The sequence below is a fragment of the Talaromyces proteolyticus genome, assembly GCF_021365285.1.
Source record: "Talaromyces proteolyticus strain PMI_201 chromosome Unknown BGW36scaffold_7, whole genome shotgun sequence".
In the NCBI taxonomy this organism is placed as follows: domain Eukaryota; kingdom Fungi; phylum Ascomycota; class Eurotiomycetes; order Eurotiales; family Trichocomaceae; genus Talaromyces; species Talaromyces proteolyticus.
In genome coordinates this window covers 1,447,312-1,475,138 of record NW_025764283.1, presented here as the reverse complement: position 1 = coordinate 1,475,138, position 27,827 = coordinate 1,447,312, and the positions used below count along the sequence as shown (strand labels likewise).

Here is a 27,827-nt window from a genome sequence, read left to right as displayed (position 1 = left end):
ATGGTTTCAGCTGTGTGGAGCAACCCATATCTGCTTTTGAAATCTGAATGATCTACGCAGAAACGACGATATATTCGAGTAACACCCCGATTTGATAATTCCATAATATAACGTGGTGGGTTCTCATTGGTGTTGACGATATGACTGCCTGTTATGACTCATCCCGCGTCAGTCACCATAATAAACCTAATTGAAAGAAGCATCAGATAACACACTCAAGGCAGCAAATCAATAGTTAAGCAAGGATAATACCTGTTCAAAATTCAAGATGTCAAACTTTTAAGCGGGATCGAGTAAACGCTGAGATCCATTAAAGAGAACATAAAGCTGGCGCAAATCTATCAGCTGGTGGACGAATGTCGACGCGTTCAAAGCCCGTGTAGAATCAAAGGAAACTATTGGACAGGGTCACTCAGTCAACACTGTCCACGCATCAAGTTTCAATTTTCTATGAATCCGACCGCGGACTTCTTATTGGTATCAAATAAGTAAGCATGCTTCAACAGTGGAGAAAAAACAAGGTTATGACATCACCGCCTCGTCGCGTCCTGTTCAAGATTAGGTCTTATTCTTGCCTTCTCTACAGGCCAATAATCACACCCAAAGTATTCAATAATAGCACCACTAACCTGCCCATTCCTCTCTATACCCGTGAAAATTTATTATTTACATCTAATTAACAGAAGCAATCCGACTCGATATGTCTAAAAGAACCCTTGATGCATTCTTCAAATTCACAACACCACCGATTTCGACTCCTAAAAAGTCTAGAACAGAAACAGCAAAAACCCAATTACCACCACCATCACCATCGACAAATACAAGATAGAAATTCCAGATACAGAAGAAGGTCTTCCTCCAGAGCCTCATCCTGCATATCCTTTTCCAGTTGCAAAGCTCCCATCGCACTTCTCCGTTGGTTTCGCCTTTTCAACACCCGCACACCAACCCCGAGCCATCAGTGACCAGTCTCATCTCAATCTTTTGTACTACGAACCATAAATTCCGCAACCAACTGCAAAAGGAATATTTCAATTTCCTCCGACTCGAGTTACTATTTTATCGCGTGAGATACACAATCAAGCGCGAACCAACACATACCGTTATCAATACGCCACGCTATACAACAGTTTTTGGGGTCGATACCACATCCTACTTTTCATTCTCAAAAACCGGTAGCAATAGTAGAAAGCTATTAGACAACAAATCTCTCCAGCCCGTTAAAATTGATAAATACCAATATCTTCCACGCCCAATACCCAGCTGTTTGGATTTACTCAGCAAACAAGTTGAAGATGTCCTGGGTGACGGCACAACCTATAACTTCTATACTAGTCAACTACTATGCATCGGGATATGACAGTATTTCGTATTATTCCAACGACGAGCAATTTCTTGGGGCAACCCGGAACATTGCAAGCCTAACCCTGGATGCAAAGCGAGACTTTTTGATGAAGCACGAGCCACCTTTAACCACTCCTGCTAAGACATGGGGTTCCCTACCTATCAGCTGAGAGAAGCCTATCCAATAAACGCTTGCAACGGGCGATATGACTTTTCGTAGCCAGACACAGTCGAACCGCAAGGGAGGGGAGGCGAGTCATGATCGGATAAATATCACATTGCAGAAAGCGACCGTGCCTGAAGGAACAGAAAACTATTACCGGTATAATATTGGTGACGGTGGTATTTATCGTTGGAATCAGACACAAGGACCGACTGTTCTATGTAAATAAATCTGAATTGATAGCAATTGTTAACATTCTCCAATAGATGTATTCTTCATAAAATATTGCTGGATTATGGAATCTAAAGCACACAGGCGTTAGTCTCACACAAGTAGCGTCCATTCTTTATATTTCTGGTGTCTTGTCATTAACTCCTGAAGAATACGAAATCATACATGCTCTAGCCCATGGTAAAATATCGGCATTTGTAGATTTTCCTTTCATCTGCTATCTCACAAATGCAGCTTTCCTCAATGCGTTGGCCTGAGCATTCCATATCCATCTGCCCATCCATACAAGCCGCTTTCCAATAATATCCAACAACTCCTTTGCCTATATCATTGCGATAATAGGCCACTTTATAAATATCGACCTTACGGACCTCTCCATTTTTAGTAGAATATTCATAGTGATCACCAATTTCTATGACGAGTTGTTGATCATTGTAACAATTTCCCAATATTCTCATTCAAAATTAATCCTTCCAGATTGAAGATAGAGTCAGAAATTTTTAAAATAATAAACAATCATGCTCAAGTCAAGTTTGTTACATATATATTTCTGACCAATGGTAAATAATAACTAGACGTCAACTTCAAAAACTGGTCCAACACCTTCAAAAAAGGTGATGGCACCCAAGATATTCTTAGAATTACCGTAGTAATGCAATCGGTATGTGCCGCTTCGAAGTGGCTGTGACCACCCAGTGAGATAGTAAGGATCTTCGATGTGCCAAGTTAAGGTGACCTCACTACTGCCAACGACTGTGTTTGTGCGCACCCACTCATATTTCAGATTCCAGTCTGTGTCGTCCCGCACCTGAATCCAATCCCCACTATCGGTCTTCATTTCAACAGCAGCGTATGTGTCTTCTAGACGCAAGTCATTTCGTGGGTTGGCACCTACAAAGGCTACTGTGATGGAGTCACCAGGAGAGTACGTCTCATTTGTCGGAGAAGAATATAACACATCTCCAAATGAATACCCAGTAGGGGGATTGTCGTAGACAACACCAGGGATGAAAGACAGGGAATTATTAGTATTGATGGGTGGACTCGGTCCTGCAGGTAAGGGAGGCAATGTTACAACTTGAGTGGCCGTATCTAAGTAAGGTAAGTAGGTCAGGCTTAGATTAACGTAGGCCGCGAGCTGATTTGGACCGAATATAGTAGACGCGCCTTCGTATCGTTGTACATTATACTCCTCCTCAGTTGTCACATAATGCGAATAGGAATTAGCAGGGGAGCCGAGGACGACAATCGGATCAGAAAGAGATAACAGTTTTTGCGCTGCTTGAGATACTGCCCCTTTCCACCGGCGACCTGACATGGTGGTAACCTCGCTTGGGGACACTATGATGATCAGCTGGCCGATACGAAGGCCTTGAACATCCACAATATCTGGCGCCCACGCATATGGGAATGTGTTCAGACCAAGATCAAGAAAGATGTTCTTAGGAGCTTGGCACTGGACTTGCTGGGGGCTGGGCTTATGGACTATACCACTGACTGCCCTCCAGAAAGGATTCTTGATCTCAGGATTAGTATTGTTCTGCGTAAAATCGAAGGCTCCTGGTCCATCGCTGGTTCCACCGGCGAAAGGGTAGCCCAAAGCCGAGTAGCAAGTAGACAGTGTGCTGCCGTTGAATGGAGACGTAAATTGAAACCCTGACATCTGATTGTACGTATGAAATGATGCCACAGATGCACTACCAGTAATCTGAGTAGCATTTAATGCTGTACCGAGCGCCATCTGGTTATAAAGATCAGCCGCGGCAACATATTGTCGTCTTCCTATTTCGAAACAGCTCTTTGCGCCATTGTCGTTCTCTTGAAAATAAGGTCCTCGCCCTTGGCAGAGCTCTGTCTTCCCATTGCATGTGCTGTCCTCGAATCTGCATGGTAATCCTGTGTCCTCGCAAAACGCCCCAAGCACATTGGGAGAGGTGTCACCAACACTCGATTGCGAAAATCCAGCAACGAAACCATCGGCAAACCGGGCGTCGCTGCTCACGCTCCGCTCAAAAAGATATGCGGCGACTCCTTTGTTATCTCCGGTCACTAGAGTGTTATTATTATAATTCGAGGTACCGTGCACGGAGTAGAAAGATAAGACACCCGTTGTCTTATTATCTGATATACGATCAATCACCAGTAATGTCATGGTTTTATCTGTGTCGTATTCGTATTGATCTCGCTCGAATGCCGGATTTGCTAGGTATGAGTAACCGCTGCGATTGATATTGCCGTCCACAATCTCAGTGCTAGCCACCGTGATTTTACTCAAAGACAGACTCTCATGGGCTCGCGTAATTGATAGTAGAGTTCCTTCTACAATAGCTTCATAGCTTTGCTGGTTAAAGCCGAGAGTGGATATCTGGACCAGGAGATAATTGTGCCATCCTCCTGGGCCGGAATGCGAATGCGTGCCAGTGATAGCTACATTGTGTTGTCCATACTGACTATACTCTTCCCCTAGACTAGCGAGGCCTTGGACTATCCCATGTCGAATGGCTGTATCCCCTGACTGGTTGTCTAAGACAGTATATATCCATGTATTTGTGGCATTGGCGGGATCGGCAAAAATGAACGTGCGAGCAAAGATCCGTTGTCTAAGCCCCGTCCCAATTTGTGACGAATTTCCCATTCCCACAAGGGGCACTTCTGCGACAGGCCTAGTATAGCAAATTTTAGTGCTCATCACTTTTATGTCAGTAAGAAATGGTTACCCTGTTATATCGGCTTTCCCCACCCCGACTAGAAAGGTTGATCCATCGGTCGCCCGTTTCTGGATATCTGGAGGAAAGTCGAAGAGTTGTTTCTCTGATACCCCGATATTCACGAGACATAGAGCAACGAGGAGAAGGCAGAACAAATGCTTAGCATTTGTGAGCATGCTTTTCATTGATAGCATCTTCAAAATGAACAAAAGCGGGAGGAGATTTGTCCTATCCCTTGATTAAGTATAATTATGTGAAAATAGCAATTTTGACTTGGAAAAAAGAAACCTAGGTGGCAAAAAGAGCAATATTTATTTATATTCAAATGTTCCGTAAACTTCCTAGGATATAGTTTGACAGACCAGGTTTTGATCTACTGGTTCTGGCTTATGCAATCTAAGAAGCTGTGTGCTTTGACCCGAAGAGGGAAGAAACTAGTCACTTGACTGAGACTCTTAAACTTCGGATAATATATTGAAGGAAGCGCCTGTGCAATGGAGATACGATGTCTAAACGACCTCTGAACCCGCTGCTTGGGGTAAACTCAAGGGGCGCCGACACAGTGCCATTTTGCGAGATACGACTAAGCACGCCCACTTGAGGTTCATACGAATCAGCTTGACGTAATTAGAATTGAATTTCTTTAGTAATCAACTAGTTCGGTCAAAAACTTCGGGGTTGGGTTGTATTGCGTAGATAGCCTTATTCAGTGCCGAAACTAGATACGGGTCCTTGGAACCCAGGGACACCTGTATGAAGATGGCAGATTGGCATTATGGGGAGACTTAACTTTCACTCTGCTAGTTCTCTGGTTGTCTGACGCAGATAAGAGATTAGAGACGGGGGAACTGTTGCTCCGCCGCACATCGGATCTCGGTATTCAATTAGGCTAGCCGATTTGATTTGCAACTCGCGAATGCAGATGGTGATAATTACCGTTTGTTCCGGCTCTACAACTGTTGGATAGTCTCATTATATACACGCCAATTTTTGGACTAGTTCTGTCCGCTTTTTTGTAGCTGCCAACATGACTGCTATCTTCACAATAGATTGCCATTTTCATAGAGCACGGCTAGCTTATATTAGAACATATATAGTGTCACAAGAATCAATAAGAAGAACAGAAATCAAAGCATTAAATGAGGCTATTTAATAAGTAATTATTATTAAAGAGAATTAGTTATTATAATTATGAAATAAGCCTTCCTTTCTCTAAGGATAGAAAGGCTTCAGCATACTGACTCTACAGCATCCTTATCTTGTTCTGAAAAATACCTTATAACTTGGAATTCTTAGATTTAATTTTATCAGAGTCAGCATTATCGTTACTATATTTATAGGATTCCAATAATAGATTATCATAATTATAATCTCTCATTCTTTTGGTTACTAATTTTCTATGAAAAAATACCTATGCTCTTTAATTATTAACCCATTGGTAATACCTATATCTGTCTTACTAAGTTTTATAATAACTATTTGAATCGTAATTTCTATCAATAAGCTGATATATACTGTCTATTTTTAAACTATCTAAATCAAAACTTTTGTTTAGAGAATTAATCCCTTATCAATATCTAAGAACCTCATCTATAATATATTCAATACGCCTAGTGTCATGATCAAAGGGCTTTCACCATAGTGAAACCCTTCAGGCTATAGATAGATGTTCTTTGTATACCTCTGGCTATATATATGAGCCCTAGGTCCCTCTCATGTACGATAGAACAATCTTCCACATATAACCAGAATGCACACATGCCTTAGATTATAACAATACCTGCTCTTAACAGGATTCACTAGCTCCGAGTTCATGTCCACCGACAAAGCCCATGACACCAACGGAACAAGACGCCATCTTGCTGCCGCGTGGAAGACACAAAATCCTTCTTCAAGCCTTGCCATGAAGTTTTTTGTGGTCGAGTTGTAATCCTGCAACCACATTTTCCATGACCTTGATCCCAATTTAAAAAATGATTCATGATGTTCTCTTACCATAAAAGTGTTTCCGGCGAGCTCTGCATGCTCAGGCCAATACTCCACAGCGTATTTGTAAAACGCATTGTTCTCAATTCCAGCACTTGAAGGCCCTAGACAATGCAGGATGTGGCTGATACATTGATCTGCCAACTCCATCTGAGACTTTATATCATCGACCTTTTCTTGCTCCTTGACTAGAAATCCTTTACAGACTTGTGTAAAAGTTGCACTCTCCCATCTTGGATAATAATTATCAACCTGCACGAGCCAATCACATCTCTAGTAAACTGATGGCGGCTGCTCTCATCATCAGGGTATAATTGACAGAGTGATGCAAGTTCTGGTACAGACAACGGTTGTCGTACGCCTACAATATATTTTAGCATTTGCATAATGGTTTTTTGCTCATCATCATCTCCATCCGCAAGAGCAGTCTTAAGCAGCTGATCATACAATGCATACAAGCCGCATGGCATTTTCCGGAGCGTTTGAACGGCATTTCGCGCTTGTACTTGTGGTCGATCTAATTCGCCACAGGCAATTCCTACCCATAGGAATGTTCCTTCTGTCTTTTCCTCTAAATTTGGGATACCTCTTCAATTACTCTCTTGGGGTAATTCTTTCTCTTAGACAAGTCATGAACCTTTTCGTCTATCATGATTTTGATATCCTTCTTGACTGCACTGTAGGATCCTAGGTCTTTACATCTAAAGTGAGACAAATTCTCACCAATTTCAGGGTATGGTCGACTAGTGATCAGGATATAAGGGCCAGGTGAGAATGAATATCTGGCTCCTCGCCTTGCAAAGGACTGATATATCTGACGCAATATGGTTTGTTGTGAGTTGGGCTCACATTCGTCAAGCGCATCAATGATGCAGTATATTTCACAGGAAGAGTCTGCACCCATCTCCATTAAGACCATTCACAGTGCATCAAATGATGTGAATAGTGTCTCTTTGCGGTCAGGATATTTTGCAAGAAGATATTTAATAAGCCTTGGACATTGGTGAATTAGTTGATAGAGTAGGCCACGTAATATCGAAATAGCCGTCCTTTGGTTTTCCTCGCTAGAGTCGCAAAAGAAGTATGCAAGTACCTTGTTCCCGCTGGCGAAAACAGGTTGCTTTGGAAGCTCATCCGTCATGGTAATAACCATGGTTGACTTTCCTGTCCCAGGATTGCTGTGCAACCAAAAGATATTGGACCCATTTTGGTAATTATTTTCTAAGCCCTCAAGCCAATCTGAGAGCTCTTCTGTTTTTAATATCCATTCACACGTCCCATCAGCACGATCTCCCTTTTTTTGCTTCAGTGCGGTTTTAATATCAGCAGGATTAGTCAGGAATAAACTGCGCAGACATTCGTACTCATCCGTTGTAAACCCCACATCTAAAGATGTATCAGCATGCTGGATATTTGAATATCAATAATGGACAAACTTTTTTCTGGTACGGCAGTTGGGACCACGGCAGGAACCTCTGATAACAGCGACTTTGTATATGCTGCAGCAGTCAGAGCTGCATATCCCTACCATTCCTTATGTTTATGAGAATCACAGTAGTCACAAATGCCGCGAATCACCAGGCATGGAAGCTGGTCCATTAGCCCGGCTGCCTTCATTTCAAAGCAGATGATATCTAGCTCTTGAGCAATCTGGTCTCGTGTCTGCGCGTCTTTCATAACTTGGTTTCCAGAGGCCACTAGTCCATAATGGACATGAGGCTCATCCGTTATCCGAGGCTGACGGTGGCTCAATTGGTTCAAGTCACAAGACGAACAGCCACGGGCATTGTCTTCATGGGGATATGTCGCGCGGAAAAGCCTGTCATCTTTAGGCTGAGAGAACTGGTCTCTCATTTCTTTATTTTTCTCAAGAACGTCATCAATATTTTTTTTGATCTGTCGTTGTCCTATCATATGATCGCTTTCAATCTGACTTATTGCCGTCAACAAGACCTGGGGAGGTTTATTGAGAAATCCTATACGCTGAATGTATCCATCCCGCATTGTTTTCCCGTAATCATACTGTATCACACCGCTTCCACTCGCAGTCGGCTTGCTGATCACCACATCTCCAAGTCGAACGTCGATTTTTCCAGGTACTCCTCCTCCAATACCAACCATCAGGCCAAATTGAAGTAGTGGAAACATTGATCTCATTTCGGCAAGCGCCGTTGCTGCTGATGTGGTCCCGTAAATACCTGACGGCAAGCAGGCAATCACCACATTGTGTCCATGCACGCTGCCTAGCGTGAATGCGTTGTGATCGGTTGGCAGCTGAGGGAGACGGCCGTGAATTTCCTCCAGCATTGTTTTTGCTGCAGCTATTTCCAACGGCAACGCGCAGATCCATGCCACATTATACTCGTTGTGCGACAGCGCCAGGGGTGCAATTGCAATGTGACATAAAGAACGATATACTGAAGCCCTGGTACTGGTTTCCCAGTATTATGTACAGTTAAATTCTCAGTCGTCCGGTTGACGAGGAGAATTTCAGACCGAAGTCGTCCTTAGGGAGGGGCAGTCGTGAGGCTAGGCTGAGTGCAAGGCTATCGCGGACTGCATGAACCAATCATTTCGCACAGCAGTAGAACGAACTGTACAACACACAAGACAAATCTCACATCGCCAATGGTGTTCAAGTTATGTAAGAGAATGCAATGCATTGTTTTTATGCCTGGGCACGCAACTATAAATAAAATCAGTCGATAAGAGTACTGACGGGAGCTCAGCCCACGATGAAACGGTTGTTAGGTGTCGATGTGGATTCAATAGCAAGTAGAGCAGACAAGAACCGTTTCAGGCTGCGACCAATGAAGTGAGAGTTGCTTGGCCGCGCAATTGACTACGATGGAGGATGGTTCCTTGGCGTGGCTCTGATCTATCCGTTGTGGGCTGGTAGTGGGGTATACTCCGCGAAATAGGCATGGGCGATTATCAAGCTTTTTGGATGGTTAGATACATGATTGATGTTCTGTCACGCAATGAATCAGATTTGTTTAATCGACAACATATTCTATCTGCGGTATAGTTGACATAATCAGCCGCTGGTAATTAAATCCACCACCTTGGTATTTTGCCGGCGACTCGAGTGGTACGTGGTGGAGCGGCTTGATATCCATGACGAACTAGCTGAGAAAGATCAATCTTACAATAAATCTTTTTGTAAAACATATCCTCAGATAGATATATATGCTTATTATGTACATGAAATCTCGAGTTTATTCATCTGCCCAGTTCCTTACTTTTGCTTTCAAGGTACTGTTGTCGTTTCCCTTCATCCCTCACCTTTCTTCAATAATAGAGCCACTATGCCATTCTTCCCATGCACAGCCTTCAACAAAATTGAATACTGAAGGACACAAGATGGGACAGAAACCTCTAAGGCAGACAATAGTAGGTAGACTGTGTGATAGTATGTTGATCCATCTTCTGTTTTCCGTTTCTCGTTTGGATTCCAGAGCTCGTTAGATCCCACTCCACGATATGGATGTCTGCATCAGCAATAAGAACCTCAATACATTCAGATGACCATTTTTGAAGCTTCATGGATCGGCGTACAGCCATCATTTGCCAGCGCATGGATATCTGCATCGGCACCATGCTCAAACAAAAACCTCACTACGTCGAGATGACCGGTTACTCTACACCCCTGCACAGCGCAATAACGCCTCTACGGCTTTGTTGTCCGACCATTTCTGTCCTACAACTCTGAATCGGCTTTCTCACTCGACAGAAGTTCCACTATCATCTCATGTCCATACTCTGCTGCTATCGATAAGGGTGTCTGCCCAAAGTGATCTTTTGATCCGACGTCGACTCCAGTCTCGAGAAGCACTCTAACTGTCCTCTCATTTCCCGATTTCGCCGCCCACCATAGCGTTGTTCGACCATTTCTGTCTCTCAACTCTGGATCAGCCTTTTCGTTCAACAGAAGTTCCACTATCGTCTCATGTCCATACTCTGCTGCTATCGATAATGGTGTCTGCCCAAAGTGATCCTTTGGTTCGAGGTCAGCTCCGGCCTCGAGAAGCACTCTAATTATTGTCTCATTTCCAGATTTTGACGCCCATAACAACGGTGTACGTTTGAAGCCGAAATCCGGTAGATCAAGTCTAACACTTCTCGCCTCAATGAGAACATTTACGACGCTCTCATGGCCACGTTCTGCTGCCCATGACAATGGTGTTCGACCTTGACTATCCGTCGAGTTAGAGTCCGCGTTATTCACTAGTAATAGTTTCACAATCTCTGGATGTCCTTTTTCTGCGGCCCATGATAGAGGTGTTCGTCCATTTCTATCACTTAAGTCAGGTTTGGCATTCTTTTTAAGTAGGAGCTTCACAATCTCCGATTCTCCTTTGTCTGCAGCCCATGATAATGGTGTTCGACCTTGACTATCCGTCGAGTTAGAGTCCGCGTTATTCACTAGTAATAGTTTCACAATCTCTAATTGCCCTTTTTCCGCAGCCCATGATAGAGGTGTTCGTTCATTTATATCACTTGAATCAGGTTTGGCATTCTTTTCAAGTAGAAGCTCCACAATCTCTGATTGCCCTTCTTCTGCAGCCCATGATAGAGGTGTTCGTCCATTTCTATCACTTGAGTCAGGTTTGGCATTCTTCCTAAGTAGGAGCTTCACAATCTCTGATTGCCCTTCTTCTGCGGCCCATGATAGAGGTGTTCGTCCATCCCCATCTCTTGAGTCAGGGTTCGCGTTATTCACTAGTAATAGTTTCACAATCTCTAATTGCCCTTTTTCCGCAGCCCATGATAGAGGTGTTCGTTCATTTCTATCACTTGAGTCAGGGTTCGCGTTATTCACTAGTAATAGTTTCACAATCTCTGATTGCCCTTTTTCTGCGGCCCATGATAGAGGTGTTCGTCCATTTCTATCAATTGAGTTAGGTTTGGCATTCTTCCTAAGTAGGAGCTCCACAATCTCTGATTGCCCTTCTTCTGCAGCCCATGATAGAGGTGTTCGTCTATCCCCATCTCTTGAGTCAGGGTCTGCGTTATTCACTAGTAATAGTTTCACAATCTCTAATTGCCCTTTTTCCGCAGCACATGATAGAGGTGTTCGTTCATTTCTATCACTTGAGTCAGGATTGGCATTCTGAAGTAGGAGTTTCACAGTTTCTCGGTATCCTTCTCCTACTGCGCTCGAGAGCGGGTTGTACTTATTGGCTAACTCTGACTTCAGGTTATCGCTTAAGAGATTGGCAAAATCCTCAAGCCCAGCCCAGGATAGCTGTGTCTGATGAGCATGACCTCCAGCTGCTGAATCTTCCGAAATTGGTCCTTCTGCACCTGAATCCATTCTTTCAGTTTGAACCGCCTTTTCCAATCCTTGTTTTAAGAGATTGGTCGAGCGTATTACAGCTTGAAATGACAGTGCGGGGTTGTGTGGCAGGGCATTCCAGAGAGCAACCGGCAGAGAAACTAGAAGGTACACTGAGTTAGATTCCCAGGCTGCTTCTAGTTTTACGAAGCTCTGAAGCTCTACATTTACCCCACCGATATCTTGTGGTGCATGGGCTCTAAACCAGTTGATCCACTCTGCTGCAATTGGTCTCTTTTTGGGATTTTCCAAGGAAACCGATATCAAGACCCTGCAGTCGGTTGTTGAGAGGACCGAGCTAAACGATCCCAATGAGGAGCATCTGGACGTTTCCCTTGACGTTATCATCGTATATGAGCTATGGCTAGCCGATACTCTCACGTCAGGACTCAGCGAAGATGGAGTGCCATGTGTGGGAAGCGGGCTCAGAACTATGTTAGGCCCTCCCTCGGACAAACATGTGTATATAGGTGTTGGTGTTAGATTATGCTGTGCCTGATTTCGAAGGAGGAGTTGATGCAATAAAGTAACATGGCACGGACGCCCTTGAAGCTCATTCAACTCTTTGATGACCGCTCGCGTGAAGGAGTTCTGTTTTGAACCACTAGCTTTGTCGCCTTTGCCACTGGCAGCAAGTAATTCCTTTGTACCCTGCTGGCTGCCACGTACCATGCTCGACGCGTAGCAACAGTCGAGAATAAACAGTATATCTCCTTTTGCAGTCTGCATACGTAATTGTAACTCGGTCCAGTCAAGCCATGGTGTCCAACCTCCGGCTCCCCTTGGCGGAAATTTCCAAGCTTTCCAGATACTTCTGTTTTGCTTGTCGAGTTCTCCATGCCCACCATAATAGATTATTAGAAGACTATTTTGTGACCTGGAAAACTGATTTCTTGTAAGTACCAACTTTTCTTCTAGCTGATTGAATGGGTCTTCTGACGGAATTGGATATCGTTCAGTGGTGAAGCAATATAATTGTTTGAAAACAGACTCAAGTTCTTGTATCTCAGCTTTGGTATTTAGATCATCGTGCTGCCAATGGAGAAAAAGTACGTGTCCAGTGACATATGGCTTCTCTTGTCGCGGAAAGGAGAGCCTCGACAAACCTTCAGACAATTCCTTGATAAAATCCTCCAATTCTGGAATGTGCTTTGTAGCGATTCCATTTGGGTATTTGCTTGTGATCGGATGATGTTTGCAAGGATGACTACAGAAGTCACCCGACGCAATATCCATACCTGCAGAGCCAGCAGAGAACGACCTTGGGCGAAAATACTTGACGTCCATTGCAATACTCTCAAAATTCCTTACTTTAGCGTTGCTTGTCGCAATACGCATTTGTATCCGGTAATTAAGTATCATTCAAAGCCTTTCTTGTACAGAATAATCTGAAACTCGACCAGACTGTTTCTTGTTCGGGGAATCAGCGTGTTGCCTCAGTTCACGACCCAGCGGCTGGTCATGTGACTAGCCGCTTTCACAGCCTCACAGTTGGGTAGCGGGGTTCGGTCAACCCCACTTGTTGGCATCTAACCTGGTTGTAAATGTTCATTATGCCACCCTCGAGTTACATTTAAGTTCTATATAACCAGAAAATGTCATTATCAGGTAGGCTCGACGTCATCTTTGCCGAGCAGCTGCGTAACCACCCGGAAGGGCACGCGCTTTATAACAAGGTTTCAGCCGATCACTTGAAACCAGGAACTTGCGGCTTCTTCGATGAGAAAGGAGATTGGAATGTTATTGAGCAACTTTGTGACAGAGAGACTTGGGAATCTGATGGCTGGATAGGTATTCCTGAGCAACTGAGGACTGAAACAGATTTTGGGATTCAGTGGCCGGTAAAGCTGTCCGAAAGTGCGAAAGGGTATGAAATTGATGTCGATGTAAAGTCAGTAAGAAGCTCTTCATTAGATCGAGAAACTGAGGATTGAATTGATTGCTCAGTATGTCAAGGGTCAGTACCTTAAACTAACAAATTCGCAGCCTGAAACCCCCTATCAGCGGTGGAATAAATATAGCATTCAAGAGCAGCGAAAATGTCGGAGCTGTCCTAATTACTGACCCCCCTGTTGAGCGTAAAAGACTCAAAAGAGATTTACCTGCTCTTGACTGGGTTCTGCAGAATACGCGAAAGTTACTTGATCATTGGCCAGAAATCCTCTCCCGAGGACTATGGATTGTCACCAAAACGTACTCCGTGAAACGTTGCGCCAATGCTGTATTGACAGCGAAGGACGATGAAGCAAAAATTAGCATTCAGGCCAGTATACCAGATGTAGCGAATGCAGTTCCTTCTGCAACGTGGTGGAAACAAGGAAGTCATGGTTCTTGGAACATATATACTGATGTGGGTAGCGAAATGTAACTATTTCCTAAATCCTGCAATTGCTAACAAGGCAGGATTCCGGCATCGTCGTGTTTATGAGTGGTATTCAATGTAAAGTGGGGCTTGTGAGGAGGTCAAAAGTAAGAAAGACTACACGATATGTGCAGAGAACTTTCAAACGCTGACTGGCCAGCTTTTCCCCAACCGACTACCCCACAAGCAAAAGCCTTGGAGAGATGCTTCCTCAAACGCCATATACGTACATATTGAAGATGATGGAGATGACACATTGTTAGCGGAAACTGTTCCCCGGATCTGGGGTGAAGTCAGTTCGGAAGTTACAGATCTGATAGAGGGACTGCATGAAGCTGAGGAGAACTATGAGGAAAGCGATGATTCATCGTTTGCGTAAGATTGAAAAATAAAAGTCTGAACGCTGAGGACACATCCTTGAGCTTTAGGGAATCTATCGGAATACTGCTTCTAAATTGGATGGTATGTGGGCCAGTGGAGGCAATGCTGGATGCAGTTTGGAAAACTAAAAATAGAGTGTGGTGGATTGTGTGACAAATAAACTTATCGTTCATGGATAATGAATTATCTTAAATACATAAAAGCGGAATGGCTCGCCACTTCCATGCCTGCCAATTCAAGGAGCCCAGCGTGTTCGTACTTGTCATCACAGTCAGTAGATATATAATGCAAGTTTATGAGGGGCCGGGGTTGTCATCGGCGATCCCGTTAGCCAGCACCAGCCACTCGCAGCTGATTTGCTAGGGAAGTGTGAGGTCTATCTAAAGGACTCGGTATTGCCGATCGCGCGTGTCAATCAAGCTTGACTAATATTGTGACTCAAAAATCAGACCCTTCGAGGTCGAGAGCGCGGGGCAAGTGCCAGGAAGATCGTCTCGCTTCGACCGGAATTATTCATCTGGCCGTTATATCCGAAATGACAGTGAAGACCCTTACCGCGAGTCACTTGACCTATGTTTCCACCTACTCATATTGGATGCGATTCTGGACTCTCAGTTCGTACACTAGGCGGAATGTAGATGCTCGAAAATGGGAAGAGAAGCACTAGAAATGGCTCCGCAATATTTCGCTGAGCGTGCCCTTGCCAGTTGGGTTGCTCGGACAAGTACCTGCACTACTTGAAGTGGGACTATATTCCTACAACATTGATTCGGAGTTGGCTTCAAATACTCTAGTCCTCCCAGGCGTGTAGCAGTTGACGGATCAACTATTCTTCCCACTATTTCTTTCCCTTCACGGCGGTCTTTATCATGATCAAAGGGCTTTCACCATAGTGAAACCCTTCAGGCTATAGATAGATGTTCTTTGTATACCTTTGGCTATATATATGAGCCCTAGGTCCCTCTCATGTACGATAGAACAATCTTCCACATACAACCAGAATGCACACATGCCTTAGATTATAACAATACAAGCCCGGCTGCAGCATACTATTCACAGCGTTCAATATAGAAATTAGAAGGCTTCCTACTATTCTCCTCTATTTAAACTTTGGTCTAAGTTCTGGATAAGCCTTTATAGTCTGAGTTGCGTGATTTACAGGATATACGGCTAGATTTAACGCTTGATAGCTGAGGCTCAGCAAAGGAATTTAACAATCCTCTACCAGTCACCCTCTATCCAGTGTAATGACGCTTCGGTAACAGCAAAGCTTCACGCATAATATACTTTATTCAAAAAAGTAATCCCAAGTTCCAAGGGAAAGCAAAGGAAGTTGAATAGACACTAAGAAGTTCGATCTGAAGCTGAGAGAGAAGGATGAGGCAAGAGCTATAACGCTATTTAAAAGTATTGTATGGTCTAATATTGAATGGCCAGATCAAAAATAGATTCTATCTTTGATTGATTGGTGGTATTTATAAGGAATAAGCAGGCATCTAGAGAGAGATATCAGGAGCGCAGCTGCGAATAAGATAGCGTCATTTAAAGCGGCATGATGCAACCCCGCATTGGGTAATGTGGTCTGTACCTAATCGGTTCCACTGGTACCAAAACTAGTGTCCCCGGACGACCTTTTTCAGTGGTGTTGACACCTAAAGGCACATTATTCCTGTAATTTCCGAGAATTTGCCGTTATTTAGGTAATTATAAGTGATCGATTCCACTAGTAAATTAGGTATAAATTAGGTCTAGTTGCCAGTTATATAAAATCCAGGCTTCTTCCCCCTTGCAATCCAGTAACACACTAAAACTTCCATGATATTCCTTGCACTCAAATCAGCCGTCAATAACAAATACAAGCGACGCTAATGCGCGCAGTAACGGTGCTACGTTATGCTCAGCCTAAGTCACAGAGCGCTCACTGAGTGGGCTGGGGGTGTAATTATCTAAGGCATGTATGCATCCTGAATGTATGGGAAGATTATTCTCTGAGTACATGAGAGGGACCTAGGGCTCTAATATATAGCCGAAGGTATACAAAGAAGAATTAGTTATTGTGGACACAACGCTGAAAGTATTCTAAATAGAAAAATAACGCGTAAAACCACATTTTCCAGGTCGTGTTAGATTGCACTAGCTAGCTTACATTATATAGGTGCTATAAAGCTGTCGCTAGCCAGCCAGTAAAAAATTATGTGCAACTGCTTCTCAAAACTTTTACTAATACAACAATGAAACGCTGTCCCCATTTTATCGTGTACACGTAAAACTGTGCCAACCTTTTGGCTATCATACCAAAAAGGGTGCAACCCTTATTTAGTAAGAATTAGTTTGGTTTGACGATCACATTTCATCCCACTTAGCGCAGTGTGATAATGTGATCCCCGCCTCCATTCTAAATCCCCCACTTGCTAACATTTCATTTTGATTTCCTAAAAAAGGACCACCTTGGATCATATTAGTATATAGGTATAGTCTAAAATGTCTACTTCCAGAATTTTGCAACTTGCACAATTGATAAGCTCCCAAACTGCTGTCATTGATGCGCATCTTCAGAGCAAGGGACTACCTCAGCCTTCGTTTGATCAAGATGGACCAACTGAGCCAATCCAGGAAGCGACGGAAGATGTTACACAGGCCCGAACTGATGTAATTGAGGCGACAATTGAGCTCCGTCAGCTGCTGCAAGGCCCTATGCAGCTTCTTCTCCCTCAGGCAAGTCTCTTTCTCCGATGACCAGTCACGTTCTGAGCCAGACGTACAAAGGTTTAATTTCCTAACTTGTCTCCGGGTGCATGAATGTTGGAAAGAAATATTATTGAACTAATTCCTAAAAATATACAGTCAAATCTAAGTCCTATTGTAGCCGTCCATCGCTTCAAAATCGCATCGCTAGTCCCGATAAACTCTACGATCTCATTCGGGGAGCTTGCTGTTAAGTGTAGTTTGCGCGAACCCGATTTGAAGCGCATCATTCGCTACACGGCTGTATATCACCGCGTATTTCAGGAGCCAAAGAAAGGGTTTGTCGCCCACACAGCCGCATCGAAGCTCTTGGTCGAGAATCCTAGGGCAAGCAGTCTCATGGGCCTTACTTTTGACGAATGCTGGCCAGCTCATAATAGAGTACGTATACCATTTCTCCCTTTCTCTTGAGATATATTTTCGGAATCGGTAGAGGCTTGAAAGAATTGAAACTATAGATCACTATAAAAACCCTACTGATTCTATATTGCAATTAAATGTAGGCGGTGGATGCCATGGCACAACGAAGCGAGGAACCAAATGTCTCTGGCTATGCCCTTGCAAACAACACGACTTTGAACACTTTTCAATTCTTCTCCAAAAATCCATCTCGCGCTCAAAAGTTTGCAAATGCCATGTCTACAACCTCACAGACCAGTCTCGATGGACTTAGTTCCAACTTTCCATGGTCTGAGCTGCCCCCAACAGTACCGTGGTCGATGTTGGAGGCTCTCAAGGCCATGTATCTGTTGACTTGTCTCGAAAATTCCCAAATCTTCATTTCATTGTTGAGGATTTGCCAGAAGTGGTCGAAGGAGGCACTGAGAAGCTTCCCAAAGATGTACGGGGCCGTGTTGAGTTCAAGGCCCACGATATGTTCACTGAACAGCCAGTGCATGGAGCCGAGGTCTATCTTTTACGTTATGTGTTGCACGACTGGACAGACAAATATTCGATCGAAATTCTTCGAAAGTTAGTGCCCAGCTTGAAAGCTGGCGCCAAGATCGTCATACAGGAGTATCTTTTACCTGAACCGGGAACAATGACAATATCACAAGAAAGAAACATGCGGTAAGTCAATTCTTTGTGTAGATTTTTCTGGCATCAACAAAATGATATCTTTGCTAATACTTCCCAAGAGCCATGGATGCTATCATGCTGTCCCTATTCAACTCGAGAGAGCGAGAGGCTAGTGAGTGGAAAGAACTGTTTACGGCCGCAGACCCAAGATTCAAATCCTTTACAGTTAATAGAATCAAGGGCGGCTCTGCCGGTGTTGTCTACGTGGAGTGGACTCCATGATATGTTTTCACTTACTATATGTAATCATTTGAATCAATTGTCCAGTGAGATAGAACGATGGAAGATCCATGGAAACGACAATTATTTAGTGAAACTTGGCCTCGCTTTAACCATGTGTGTCCTTTCAACTTTTCAAAAGACCTACAGGTATACTTTTATTGACTACTTGTGGCGAGGTGATCTTTTTTAACGAGACTAGACCATAAACATTGCTTCTGTTTTCAGATTTATCAATAACAAAGGGAAAGACCATATGAAGTCATATGTATATGTAGCACTTCTACTCATTTATGTCTAGTTTTCAAAATCTCTAGTGTGCTAAGTTTGAACAATTCTAAACATTTGGAACATTGAAGGATGGTGATTGTAAGACCTTTTTAATACAAATATCCGAGGATAAGGAATATCATTTAGCAGCCATCAAAGAATCCACCGCAATTTAAGACGGAGACACCTTCATAGCTTAAATCTGGGGAAGGTCGTTAAAAGTTGATTATAATAATAATAATAAATCTAAGACGGAAGCACAACCATCCTGGATAGTAAACAAACATGAAGCTGATAGAACCTAGACAAAGCAAAATGGCTGCCCCAAAGCTTTTTCCAACGTTGTACGATATTATAATACTACTTATTAAGAAAAGGAATTCCTAGACTCCGAAAATAATATGAGGCATTTATTTTGGAGAACAAGCTTTTTTAAGCTACAGCCACATAGCTGGCGCATTACGAACTCTGTTTCTCCACTCGGAATAGTTCTCGGAGTAATCCGACGACAATGTCAACTTCATGTTATATTAAAGTCCTTAAACGGGAACTTTATCAGGAATATGTTACATGGTGCCGATTTTTCAAGTATTGGATAAAGGGTACCTCGCCTCGCCCTTCCTCGAGGTGCGGTAGATGACGCTATACCATACAACATAGATTGGACTATTGTACGAGTGTATACACGATGATCTTGCCATTGCCCCCTTCCCTTCATTACCGTCATCCCAATCAGGGGACATAATTCGCGGCAGCAGTCATATCCTGCTCGCTGGACCCTAGACCTTTCTTAATGGCCTTGTTACCATCACGGAACTGGGCTGGATCGGGTTGCGGGTTGCCATTCTCATCGGTCTTGAGATCCAAGAGTGTTTCCGGGCCCCAAGAAGTAGCGTCGGATGCGAACTGTGGGTTTGATACAGCCTGGTCACGCATACGAGACTCCCACCTGCGGTCCTGTGTTACGTGTCGCAATCGACGTTTTTGGTTCTCTGCCTCGGGGTAACGAATTGCAGTGTCGGTTTTGGATGACGGCATGCTGTTTATCTGGGAAATTTTGCGAGTTCGATTTATCGATTCCCTTCTCAAATATGGCCAAAGTTTATGAACCTAGAAACAGAGAGATAGTTTGCCTTGTCCATCCGCATTTATAAGCCACATTGTGGCGAGTGATTCAACCATGACGGTACATGATCATACCCTTCCCAGCCACCGTGCCTCTATGCTGTCAGAAAGACCCATAACTTGGGGCAACGGCGCTTTTATTTTACAGTCGATCCTCTTATTTGGTCGGTGCCATCAGCCCAAGCAATGTTGAACCGACTTCTGGAGAGCGTCATTCACCGTCTGTGGGCGCAAGTAAACACCATTGCCACCGATATCCGAGACCAACCGAGACCTCGTTGATGTAATCGATATATCCAGACGCTAAAAAAACGCTACGGAAATGACGTCGCAATTGTCCTCGTTTATTCATTTATTACAAGAAATCCCCAGAACGACGAAGTTCTGTTTGATATTTGTACTGACTCGGGCGAGCTAGCCGCTAAGAAAGATCCGTGGTTGGCAGCAGATAAGACGCAGCAATATACACAAGCTTCCACGCCAGAGTGGGGAGTGCAGTCTACTTTGTCGACTAACCAGGCTTTGGTGGGAGATAACAAAGACCTTGACTCCTCTTTATCTGCATCTCATTGCGAAGTACGGATGCTGCCAGGTGAATGTGACAAAGGACTTGGTATGGCTTGCATGTTCCTATGTGCATCGGCCACTTATCGATCATCGAGTAATTTGTGTCTCCGGCTTATTCAGGTCCTCGACATTGTCGGTTCATTTACCACACACCGGTCGTGGACGAGCGCTTGTTCCCACGTCCTGTCTACAGGACTTCTGCATACGTGTTAGCGGAGTAATGGTTGCATTTGCGACTAGCAGCAGCTAATCAAAAGCCCGAGACTGCCACAGGTAGAAGAGCAAGGGCAAGGGCGAATGCAATATCATGATGCTTAAATAGACTAATAATGGAGGTGGAGAAATGCACACGACACACAGTCCGCCTTTAAACCCTTATGCTAAGCTTCGGGCAAGCTTCCCGCGCTGAAGCCGCCGAATAGCGACTCCATATTGCGACCCCGGCACTGTCTTGTTAACTCTATCAAAGACTCAACGCACGCCATGGGCACTGTTATCGTCGCGATCATCACCCTGCGCGGCCATCGCTCGCTGCCCTCAATTGGCCGTGGCGCTCTGGCTTCCGTTCCGCCTTCAAGCATCTTGTGTTTAATCAAATTACCAAACTTCCTGGTTGGCCCTCGCTGGGTCGCTGCAACCCTCCCTCATCGACGGCTTGATATCCTAGTTAGGCTATCTATGCCTTCTATGTCGTGCTGACCAGAAGACCCAATCACTGCGTCTTTCTACGCGGTGCAGGTGCCTATTTTCACCTCGTTAACGGCGACAGATTGCTCGCTTCCGTATTCTCAGCAGAGTCTAGACCCAGCCAGCTTTCCGGAAGACAGAAAGAAGGAATTTGACATCATGCCGCTTGCGCCTACATACGACAGCGCCAGGGTGGTTGTTGATAACATGCCATTTCTCCCTCCTTTACAATTCTGTGCTTACGGCTTGTGCTTCCATGGTCACATAGCCAGTCCCTCCCCTGACGCTACCTCCTTGTACTAAGATGGGTAGGTCTGATGATTTGCGTCGCTACATACCTTGCTTCGATTTGATTCCATTGGTAACTGACAGACCGGTCACAGCTACCAATACTAGCGACAACATCATCGCCGATATCATCGCGACACGGCCTCCTAAGGAGGTTGTCGAGCCTACCGGCCGCAACTCATTCGATATTCCTCCGCATGATCTACGAGATCCAGAAAAGGCCTCGGATACAAATGTCGCTGCAACTAGCGATGCGTCCTCTGAGTATCCTATTCCCACGGAGGAGGAGAGGCAGACTCTACGTAAAGTTCCCGGAAACCTCAGCGTGATTGCCTATGCGCTATGTCTTGTGGAATTTGCGGAGCGTGCTTCGTACTACGGATCTCAGACTGTCTGCTCGAACTTCATATAGTTCCCTCTCCCGGAAAGTAAAGAAATAATCTTAGTTCTTTTCCTTGTCCTTCCAAATATTGATCTTGTTAATAGGCGGCAATGGCGCTGGTGCGCCTCCTCGGGGTAGTCAAGAGACTGCCGGTGCCCTGGGAATGGGTCTTCAAGCTTCTCAAGGGTTTGTCCTTCTCTTTTCTTTTCTTGCCTATATCATCCCTATATTTGGGGGCTGGTGGGCAGACACAAAGGTCGGCAGGTACTATGCTATAGTCGTTGGTGTCTTGATTTGCGGTGTGGCGCACGTTATCCAGATCATCGGCGCCATTCCTTCCGTGCTACAGAAAGCAACTTCTCATTCCGCACCTCCTTTCATCATCAGTTTGTTGATTCTCGCGGTGGGAGCTAGTATCCTCAAACCCAACATTGCCCCCACTCTTCTAGACCAGCAAGTGCATTACAAGGAGTACACCAAGGTTCTGAAATCCGGCGAAAAAGTTAGTGCCTTGTCCTAGTCTTCTGTTTGGTGACGCTCAATGCTGATTGGAATCCAGGTTATTGTCTCCCCTGAAGCTACTACAACCCGGGCGATGCTCATTTTCTATGGTATGGTCAACGCTGGAGCATTTTACATGCTTGCCACCACATACGCAGAGAAGGATGTTGGTTACTGGTTGACGTACCTGTTGGCTGGAATTATCTACTTTCTTTTGCCAATTCTGCTATTTGCCATGTATAAACGAACACGTCGGCTCCCTCCATCTGGGTCGGAGTTGACAAGTGCTTTCAAAATCATCGGCACGGCTGTGAAGCATAGTAAAGGCAAATTTTGGAAAAAAGATTTCTGGGATGCGGCCATGCCATCTACTCTAGCTGCTCAGGGGATCTCTGTCAGCTGGAATGACAAACTAGTCGATGACGTTAAACGGACTATCAACGCCTGTCATATCTTATTTTTCTTCCCAATCTACAACTTGAATGATTGCGGCATAGGGTCTGTTTCTACGAACCAAGATGCAACAATGGTGACCAACGGGGCTCCGAACGATCTCCTCAACAACTTCAACCCATTGACCATTATTGTCTTTGTTCCCATCCTCAGCTACATTGTCTACCCAATTATGGCTCGTTTGGGTTTCAGAAACGGACCCATCAACCGCATTACATTTGGTTTCTTCCTAGCTACCATTGCCGGCATCTACGGTGCCGTTGTCCAGTACAAGGTTTACCAGCTTTCCACATGTGGTTACTATGCTTCTACCTGTGACGAAGTCGCAGACATTTCTATCTGGGTGCAAATCCCCAACCAAGTGCTCGCTGCCATGTCTGAATGTTTTTGCAACGTCACCGCTTACGAAATTGCATACTCGTGTGCCGCTCCCTCTATGAGAGGTCTCGTCATGGCCGTCTTCTTGTTCATGACCGCGCTCTCAAGTGCACTAGGTGAAATTCTCATCCCTGCTACGGTTGACCCTTATCTGGTATGCATATTATTCTCATTATTATTTCTTATATACGTCCCATCTGACAAATAATAGATCTGGATCTGGGCAGCCCCTGCTATCGCTCTTGCAGTACAATCCGTCTGGTTCTGGTTCAGGTTCCACCATCTGAACAACGAAGAGTTCATGATCGATGAGGATTCCTATCCGCAAACTGTAGAGCCCAAGATTGAGGAGCCCCGGATTGACGAAGAGCCTAAGGTTGATGAGGAGACCAAGTTGTAAATTGCCATCTTATACATCAATTTAGTGGTGCAAATCAGTTGATAGGTGAACCGGATAGTTGGATGAACATAACCAAGAAAGAATAATTTAAGCAATGCAAGATGTAGCTACTAAAGAAGAATGTAATTAATCAAATCCTACAGTACATGTTAAGGCTTTAAATACCAGACAATATACATATATTTGATAGTTTAGAAACCATAATCTAACTCTCCGCTCTGCCTCCCCACGCCACCATCGTCTCCCTTCGGATACCGCCACGACTATCAACCACATCAACAGCATACTCACCAACCTCTCCTTCATACTCTTCATTTTCTTCATTTTTCATCCTTCTCACCGAATTCCACTGGTACAATGCCTCCAACGGTGGTAACCTATCGCTCACGGCTTCCTTCTCTTCCATTCCCGCCCCACAACACAGATACCACCTTATCACCCATGGCACATAGTATGAAAGAAACCACGGAATCCATGATTTCAAAGCCCATGGAAGCACTTTTTGAATTTGATACCGGATATGTACGCGGGTAGGCACGCCGAAAATATAATTGAATTCCTCGAGTGAGATTGTTTTTCTTGTCCCAGGAACGAAAAGCCAAACAAGAATGGCGGCAAAAGCGTCAAGACCACTATTTATCAATTAATTTTTTTCGGGGCACGGTGGGAGATTGTGTAAAATTTCGGGTTAGAAGAGAGGGCCAACTAACGCAAAAAGTCCCAGTAGACGAGTCTGGCCTAAAGAGCTCTGCAGCTGGGGAACTGTCAAGGCGAGAACTCCCGCGAGCAGAAAGTTGACGGTACAACTCAGAGACATTCCGACCTCTGAAAAAGGTTTGAGCGTTAGAAAAACAATTTCAGTGAGAATAGCGGATGTTATTATGTCGTTGGGGTTAAAGACCGCTACTTACCGCGATTAACCAGCGGAAAGATTTCACTCGAATACAAAAATGGAACTACTCCTGCCCCAGGCGAATATGTAGCAGTATACAATATCAAAAATAGTTCGAACAGGCCTACGCGTGCCGGGTTATTAGGGTGCGCGGGGTCTATCTGTAGACAAAAACCAGCAGCAATGAGTAGTGGAACCATCAGGATGAGAGATAGAAGAAGAAGGAAGCGTCGTCCTTTGCTATCAATCGTAAAGTAAGCTAGAGGCGAGAACCTGAGCTCAATGTATCTTGTTTAGTTTATGATTAATGCATTATAAAAGATAGGCATCGTACACTGCGTTGGATAAGGCAAATCCAAAACTGAGCCACAAGGCAGTCATATTAGATAGTTCCGGGGCTCCCGAGATGGTGTTATTTACTGAATTGCTGATGAAACTCGTTGATAGAAATGCGAAAATATTAATGCCAGACAGCTGTCTACAGACAGTACAATTAGCTGGAGGCTAGTCACCAAAAGAATAAATTTATGAGATAAGAGATGGGCATATAAATCTCCAACTTACTGAGCCGCCATCACCACACAAGCAGCCAGACACGCTCTTCTATTCCTTTGAATGGTGAAAAGCTGCCAGAAACGCTGGAAGAAGTTTGTTCGTCGTGCCTCCTGTTGATACAGTCTGCCGCTGGCATTGTGTGTCCAGTTTTCGATCTCGTGCACAATGTCACCTTTGCCAAGGAGGATTGTTTCAACTTGGAGCTGGCAGTGTAGCTGATACATATCTCCTATTGTGACTACTTAATTGATCTCTCATTATGAAAATTCGTTGTAGGTGGTAAACATACTCGCTGCTTGCAAAGGAGTCTCGCGCAGTCCTTTAAATGTTCTCCACGCACGGGGGTAGTCGTTCTGCTTTACAAGCCAGTGTGGTGATCTATTGAATTGTATTGGTATTAGTCCCTGACTTGCCTTCCGTACAAAGTTAAGACTTACTCCGAGCAGATCAGTACGAGAAACAGAAGAGGAACAGTTGGAATGAAAGCAGAGGCAAGCTGCCACCTCCAATCTTTATTGAAGATCAGGTTCGAGCACGACCCGAGGAATAACCCGAATGCTAAATTATGCAGTTAGAAGGTTACGCACACTGTCAGCTTCACGCAAGGGGGCGGCTTGGCTTACCGACGAACGACTGCCACGAGACAAGGAAACGTCCTGGATGCAGTGTAACATTAGAAGAGAACCCTACCTAGACGACACGACTCACCTCTGATTTTTGACGGGCTGACTTCGCTTTCGAATATAGGTACTATTTAACCTCATAGTTAGTTTTCTCCTCATTTGATGTCTTTTGGCGACGGATGGAAATACCAACGGATGCTTTCGCTCCCATGCCGATGCCTTGGATGAGTCGGCACACTAATAAGCCTTGCCTGCAGTAAAAATGGTACGTATCAGTACAGATAAACACCGAGCAATTTATGAGGCGTAAATTTACCAGCTTTGTACGTATCCAGACCCGATACTTGAGGCAAGGGAAACTAAGGCGGCAATAAACAAAGCGCCTCTTCGTCCAAAGACATGCTCATTTAACGGATCTGATAGCCATCCTCCTCTGTCAATTATCAGTCCGGAGTCGTCCAAAAGTTACTGCCACCAGGACCTGAAACTTACACTAAGCTCGCCGAAAAATAAGTCACGGAGTTAACGGCGCCAAATTTCCATGTTGTAGAAGTGGTGTTATTATTAAAGAGATCCAATGGCCATAGCAGATTCGCCCCTGTGAGATTTGCCTGTGACCATCCTCTACAAGGGACAAGTCAGTTTAATATTATCAGACAGGGAAAATACCCCCATACTGTACAATAGCCCCGATAGCGCAAGTAAGAAGAACGACCTGTAGTTCCTTTGGCTGCCTCGAGAGCCTCGGGTGTTCTTCTTCGTTCAATGCACGAAGCTCAACTTCATTATAGTTGGATTTGTTTCTCAGAAATTGTTCTCTATCCCGGGCAAGGTGAGCCCCTCTGAGGAGGAGGTCGATATCTACCACTTGGGCAAGCTCATGTTCTTCGTAGAAAGACCTGACATCGTCTTCTAGCTCGTCTGGAGGGCGGTAGTTGATTGGATTATCGATTCTGTCGTTTACCCATTATCAGCTAACACTTTCAAAAAGTCTAAAAAGCTCGCTTTCGGTTTATGCGAAGTCTTACATGCCAAGTTTGTTATTATTCAGTAAGTGGTTGAATCCTTGCTCTGGACCAGATCGATGAACCTGGAATACTGACTTAGCAAAGGTGAGCGCGAGCAGGAAATTTAGAAATCACCCTTCCATTAACGCGCCTATTTCGATTGACGCCACTCAGCTCCATTATTCTCGGGAAAATATGTCACAGAAAACTCCCAAAATTTTGTAATGATTCCTGAAGAAATGAGAAAAGGACCTCAGAATGAAAAGGAGAAAGTCACTCGCGGGGCTACATCTCCAGCTAAAATTAGATTACAGAGCCTCATCGTAATCAGACAGTCACGAGCTTACATCTTTCAAAAAAAAAAACAACATACAATTTCTAAGCTAAACTGGGGTCAGATCGCAGCTAACTCGTTTCCCCCATACCCCGGCTCAGGCTCAGGGTCTGCGCCTCAGTTAGCTTTGACAGTCGGGCCATCACGGGCACATGTCTTCTAACGCAAAAATGACTAGATTAGGTGATGCTATGTACTCTGCTCTGCTCAGCATTTCGAAGCTCAAAAGACTGTGGATATCACGGCTTTATCCAATAGCCTGGCCTCATCTCCAAGGAATTCGGTGCATCACTGCCGTCAAGCACGGGTTAGCTCTTCTCTCTCCACACGCCTTAGTGGCCGGTCCGTGTCAGAAACCGGTGCAAAGCGTAATTGGTCCTGAGGCTGAGCTGGAAAGGTCCGGGAATGGTTCATATTTAATCATGATAATACAGCTAGCGAATCATCTCTCTCCTCCATGCCGGGACCGGTGAGGAAATACGAGCGCTGCATCGGTTAGAAAATAGCCAGTAGTCAACTGTGTAATATATGCACATGTGGCCTAAAACTTAGGCCGACATGGACACATACGGTGTTACGTACACCAACTGCATGTAACCCATATAATTGTTTTTTATGCAGTCAACTAGTCCGGCTGACAGGCGTCCGGCGCTGGGCGCTGGGCGCAATTGAGGGTCGCCAACTTGACATTATGATTAATTATATGAGTACATACCGACTGCTCAGTGATGAGTTGGGGGGTTTGGACGACGATCAGTGATCATATTTCCGATTGAGAAAAAGCCGCGTTTTGTTAGACTGGGAAGAA

At 44.5% G+C, this 27,827-nt stretch overlaps 10 protein-coding genes across 10 annotated transcripts; 4 read left to right on the top strand and 6 right to left on the bottom strand.

Moving 5' to 3' along the window:
* Positions 1–719: 719 nt before the first annotated feature.
* BGW36DRAFT_417581 (uncharacterized protein) lies at positions 720–1,768 on the top strand (the record flags this gene model as incomplete). The annotated part of the gene is made up of 5 exons (XM_046219390.1): positions 720–765; positions 830–915; positions 1,025–1,304; positions 1,336–1,494; positions 1,591–1,768. 5 exons carry the CDS (start codon positions 720–722, stop codon positions 1,734–1,736), a joined length of 717 nt encoding a protein of 238 aa, XP_046071353.1. The 3' UTR covers positions 1,737–1,768.
* A 541-nt stretch (positions 1,769–2,309) lies between these two features.
* BGW36DRAFT_397967 (putative neutral/alkaline nonlysosomal ceramidase) lies at positions 2,310–4,575 on the bottom strand (the record flags this gene model as incomplete). Its single annotated transcript, XM_046218349.1, has 3 exons — positions 2,310–4,401; positions 4,456–4,522; positions 4,557–4,575. 3 exons carry the CDS (start codon positions 4,573–4,575, stop codon positions 2,310–2,312), a joined length of 2,178 nt encoding a protein of 725 aa, XP_046071352.1.
* Positions 4,576–7,003: 2,428 nt separating this feature from the next.
* Positions 7,004–7,342, bottom strand: BGW36DRAFT_360252 (uncharacterized protein; the record flags this gene model as incomplete). The annotated part of the gene is made up of 1 exon (XM_046214155.1): positions 7,004–7,342. The coding sequence occupies one exon, from the start codon at positions 7,340–7,342 to the stop codon at positions 7,004–7,006; it is 339 nt and encodes a 112-aa protein (XP_046071351.1).
* A 9-nt stretch (positions 7,343–7,351) lies between these two features.
* Positions 7,352–8,739, bottom strand: BGW36DRAFT_397966 (nucleoside phosphorylase domain-containing protein; the record flags this gene model as incomplete). The annotated part of the gene is made up of 3 exons (XM_046218348.1): positions 7,352–7,818; positions 7,869–7,946; positions 7,986–8,739. The coding sequence occupies 3 exons, from the start codon at positions 8,737–8,739 to the stop codon at positions 7,352–7,354; spliced, it is 1,299 nt and encodes a 432-aa protein (XP_046071350.1).
* A 1,819-nt stretch (positions 8,740–10,558) lies between these two features.
* Positions 10,559–10,915, bottom strand: BGW36DRAFT_269710 (ankyrin repeat protein; the record flags this gene model as incomplete). Its single annotated transcript, XM_046210142.1, has 1 exon — positions 10,559–10,915. A coding segment is annotated over one exon (357 nt), but the record flags the coding sequence as incomplete, so codon positions are not given.
* Positions 10,916–13,170: 2,255 nt separating this feature from the next.
* Positions 13,171–14,753, top strand: BGW36DRAFT_380944 (uncharacterized protein). Its single transcript, XM_046216378.1, has 3 exons — positions 13,171–13,661; positions 13,757–14,120; positions 14,174–14,753. The coding sequence occupies exons 1-3, from the start codon at positions 13,366–13,368 to the stop codon at positions 14,282–14,284; spliced, it is 771 nt and encodes a 256-aa protein (XP_046071348.1). The 5' UTR covers positions 13,171–13,365; the 3' UTR covers positions 14,285–14,753.
* A 2,089-nt stretch (positions 14,754–16,842) lies between these two features.
* On the top strand, positions 16,843–18,915 carry BGW36DRAFT_380942 (putative O-methyltransferase). Its single transcript, XM_046216377.1, has 5 exons — positions 16,843–17,228; positions 17,358–17,639; positions 17,762–17,946; positions 17,967–18,329; positions 18,398–18,915. Exons 1-5 carry the CDS (start codon positions 16,995–16,997, stop codon positions 18,558–18,560), a joined length of 1,227 nt encoding a protein of 408 aa, XP_046071347.1. The 5' UTR covers positions 16,843–16,994; the 3' UTR covers positions 18,561–18,915.
* A 644-nt stretch (positions 18,916–19,559) lies between these two features.
* BGW36DRAFT_417577 (uncharacterized protein) lies at positions 19,560–19,922 on the bottom strand (the record flags this gene model as incomplete). The annotated part of the gene is made up of 1 exon (XM_046219389.1): positions 19,560–19,922. Exon 1 carries the CDS (start codon positions 19,863–19,865, stop codon positions 19,560–19,562), a length of 306 nt encoding a protein of 101 aa, XP_046071346.1. The 5' UTR covers positions 19,866–19,922.
* A 1,588-nt stretch (positions 19,923–21,510) lies between these two features.
* Positions 21,511–23,608, top strand: BGW36DRAFT_397962 (putative MFS peptide transporter; the record flags this gene model as incomplete). Its single annotated transcript, XM_046218347.1, has 6 exons — positions 21,511–21,567; positions 21,646–21,885; positions 21,907–21,922; positions 21,981–22,378; positions 22,436–23,362; positions 23,420–23,608. 6 exons carry the CDS (start codon positions 21,511–21,513, stop codon positions 23,606–23,608), a joined length of 1,827 nt encoding a protein of 608 aa, XP_046071345.1.
* A 205-nt stretch (positions 23,609–23,813) lies between these two features.
* BGW36DRAFT_428420 (putative sugar transporter) lies at positions 23,814–26,865 on the bottom strand (the record flags this gene model as incomplete). Its single annotated transcript, XM_046220548.1, has 15 exons — positions 23,814–24,240; positions 24,319–24,433; positions 24,520–24,773; positions 24,835–24,978; positions 25,065–25,284; positions 25,345–25,433; positions 25,493–25,613; positions 25,679–25,711; positions 25,764–25,805; positions 25,868–25,929; positions 25,995–26,111; positions 26,171–26,302; positions 26,356–26,631; positions 26,707–26,768; positions 26,821–26,865. The coding sequence occupies 15 exons, from the start codon at positions 26,863–26,865 to the stop codon at positions 23,814–23,816; spliced, it is 2,139 nt and encodes a 712-aa protein (XP_046071344.1).
* Positions 26,866–27,827: the final 962 nt, after the last annotated feature.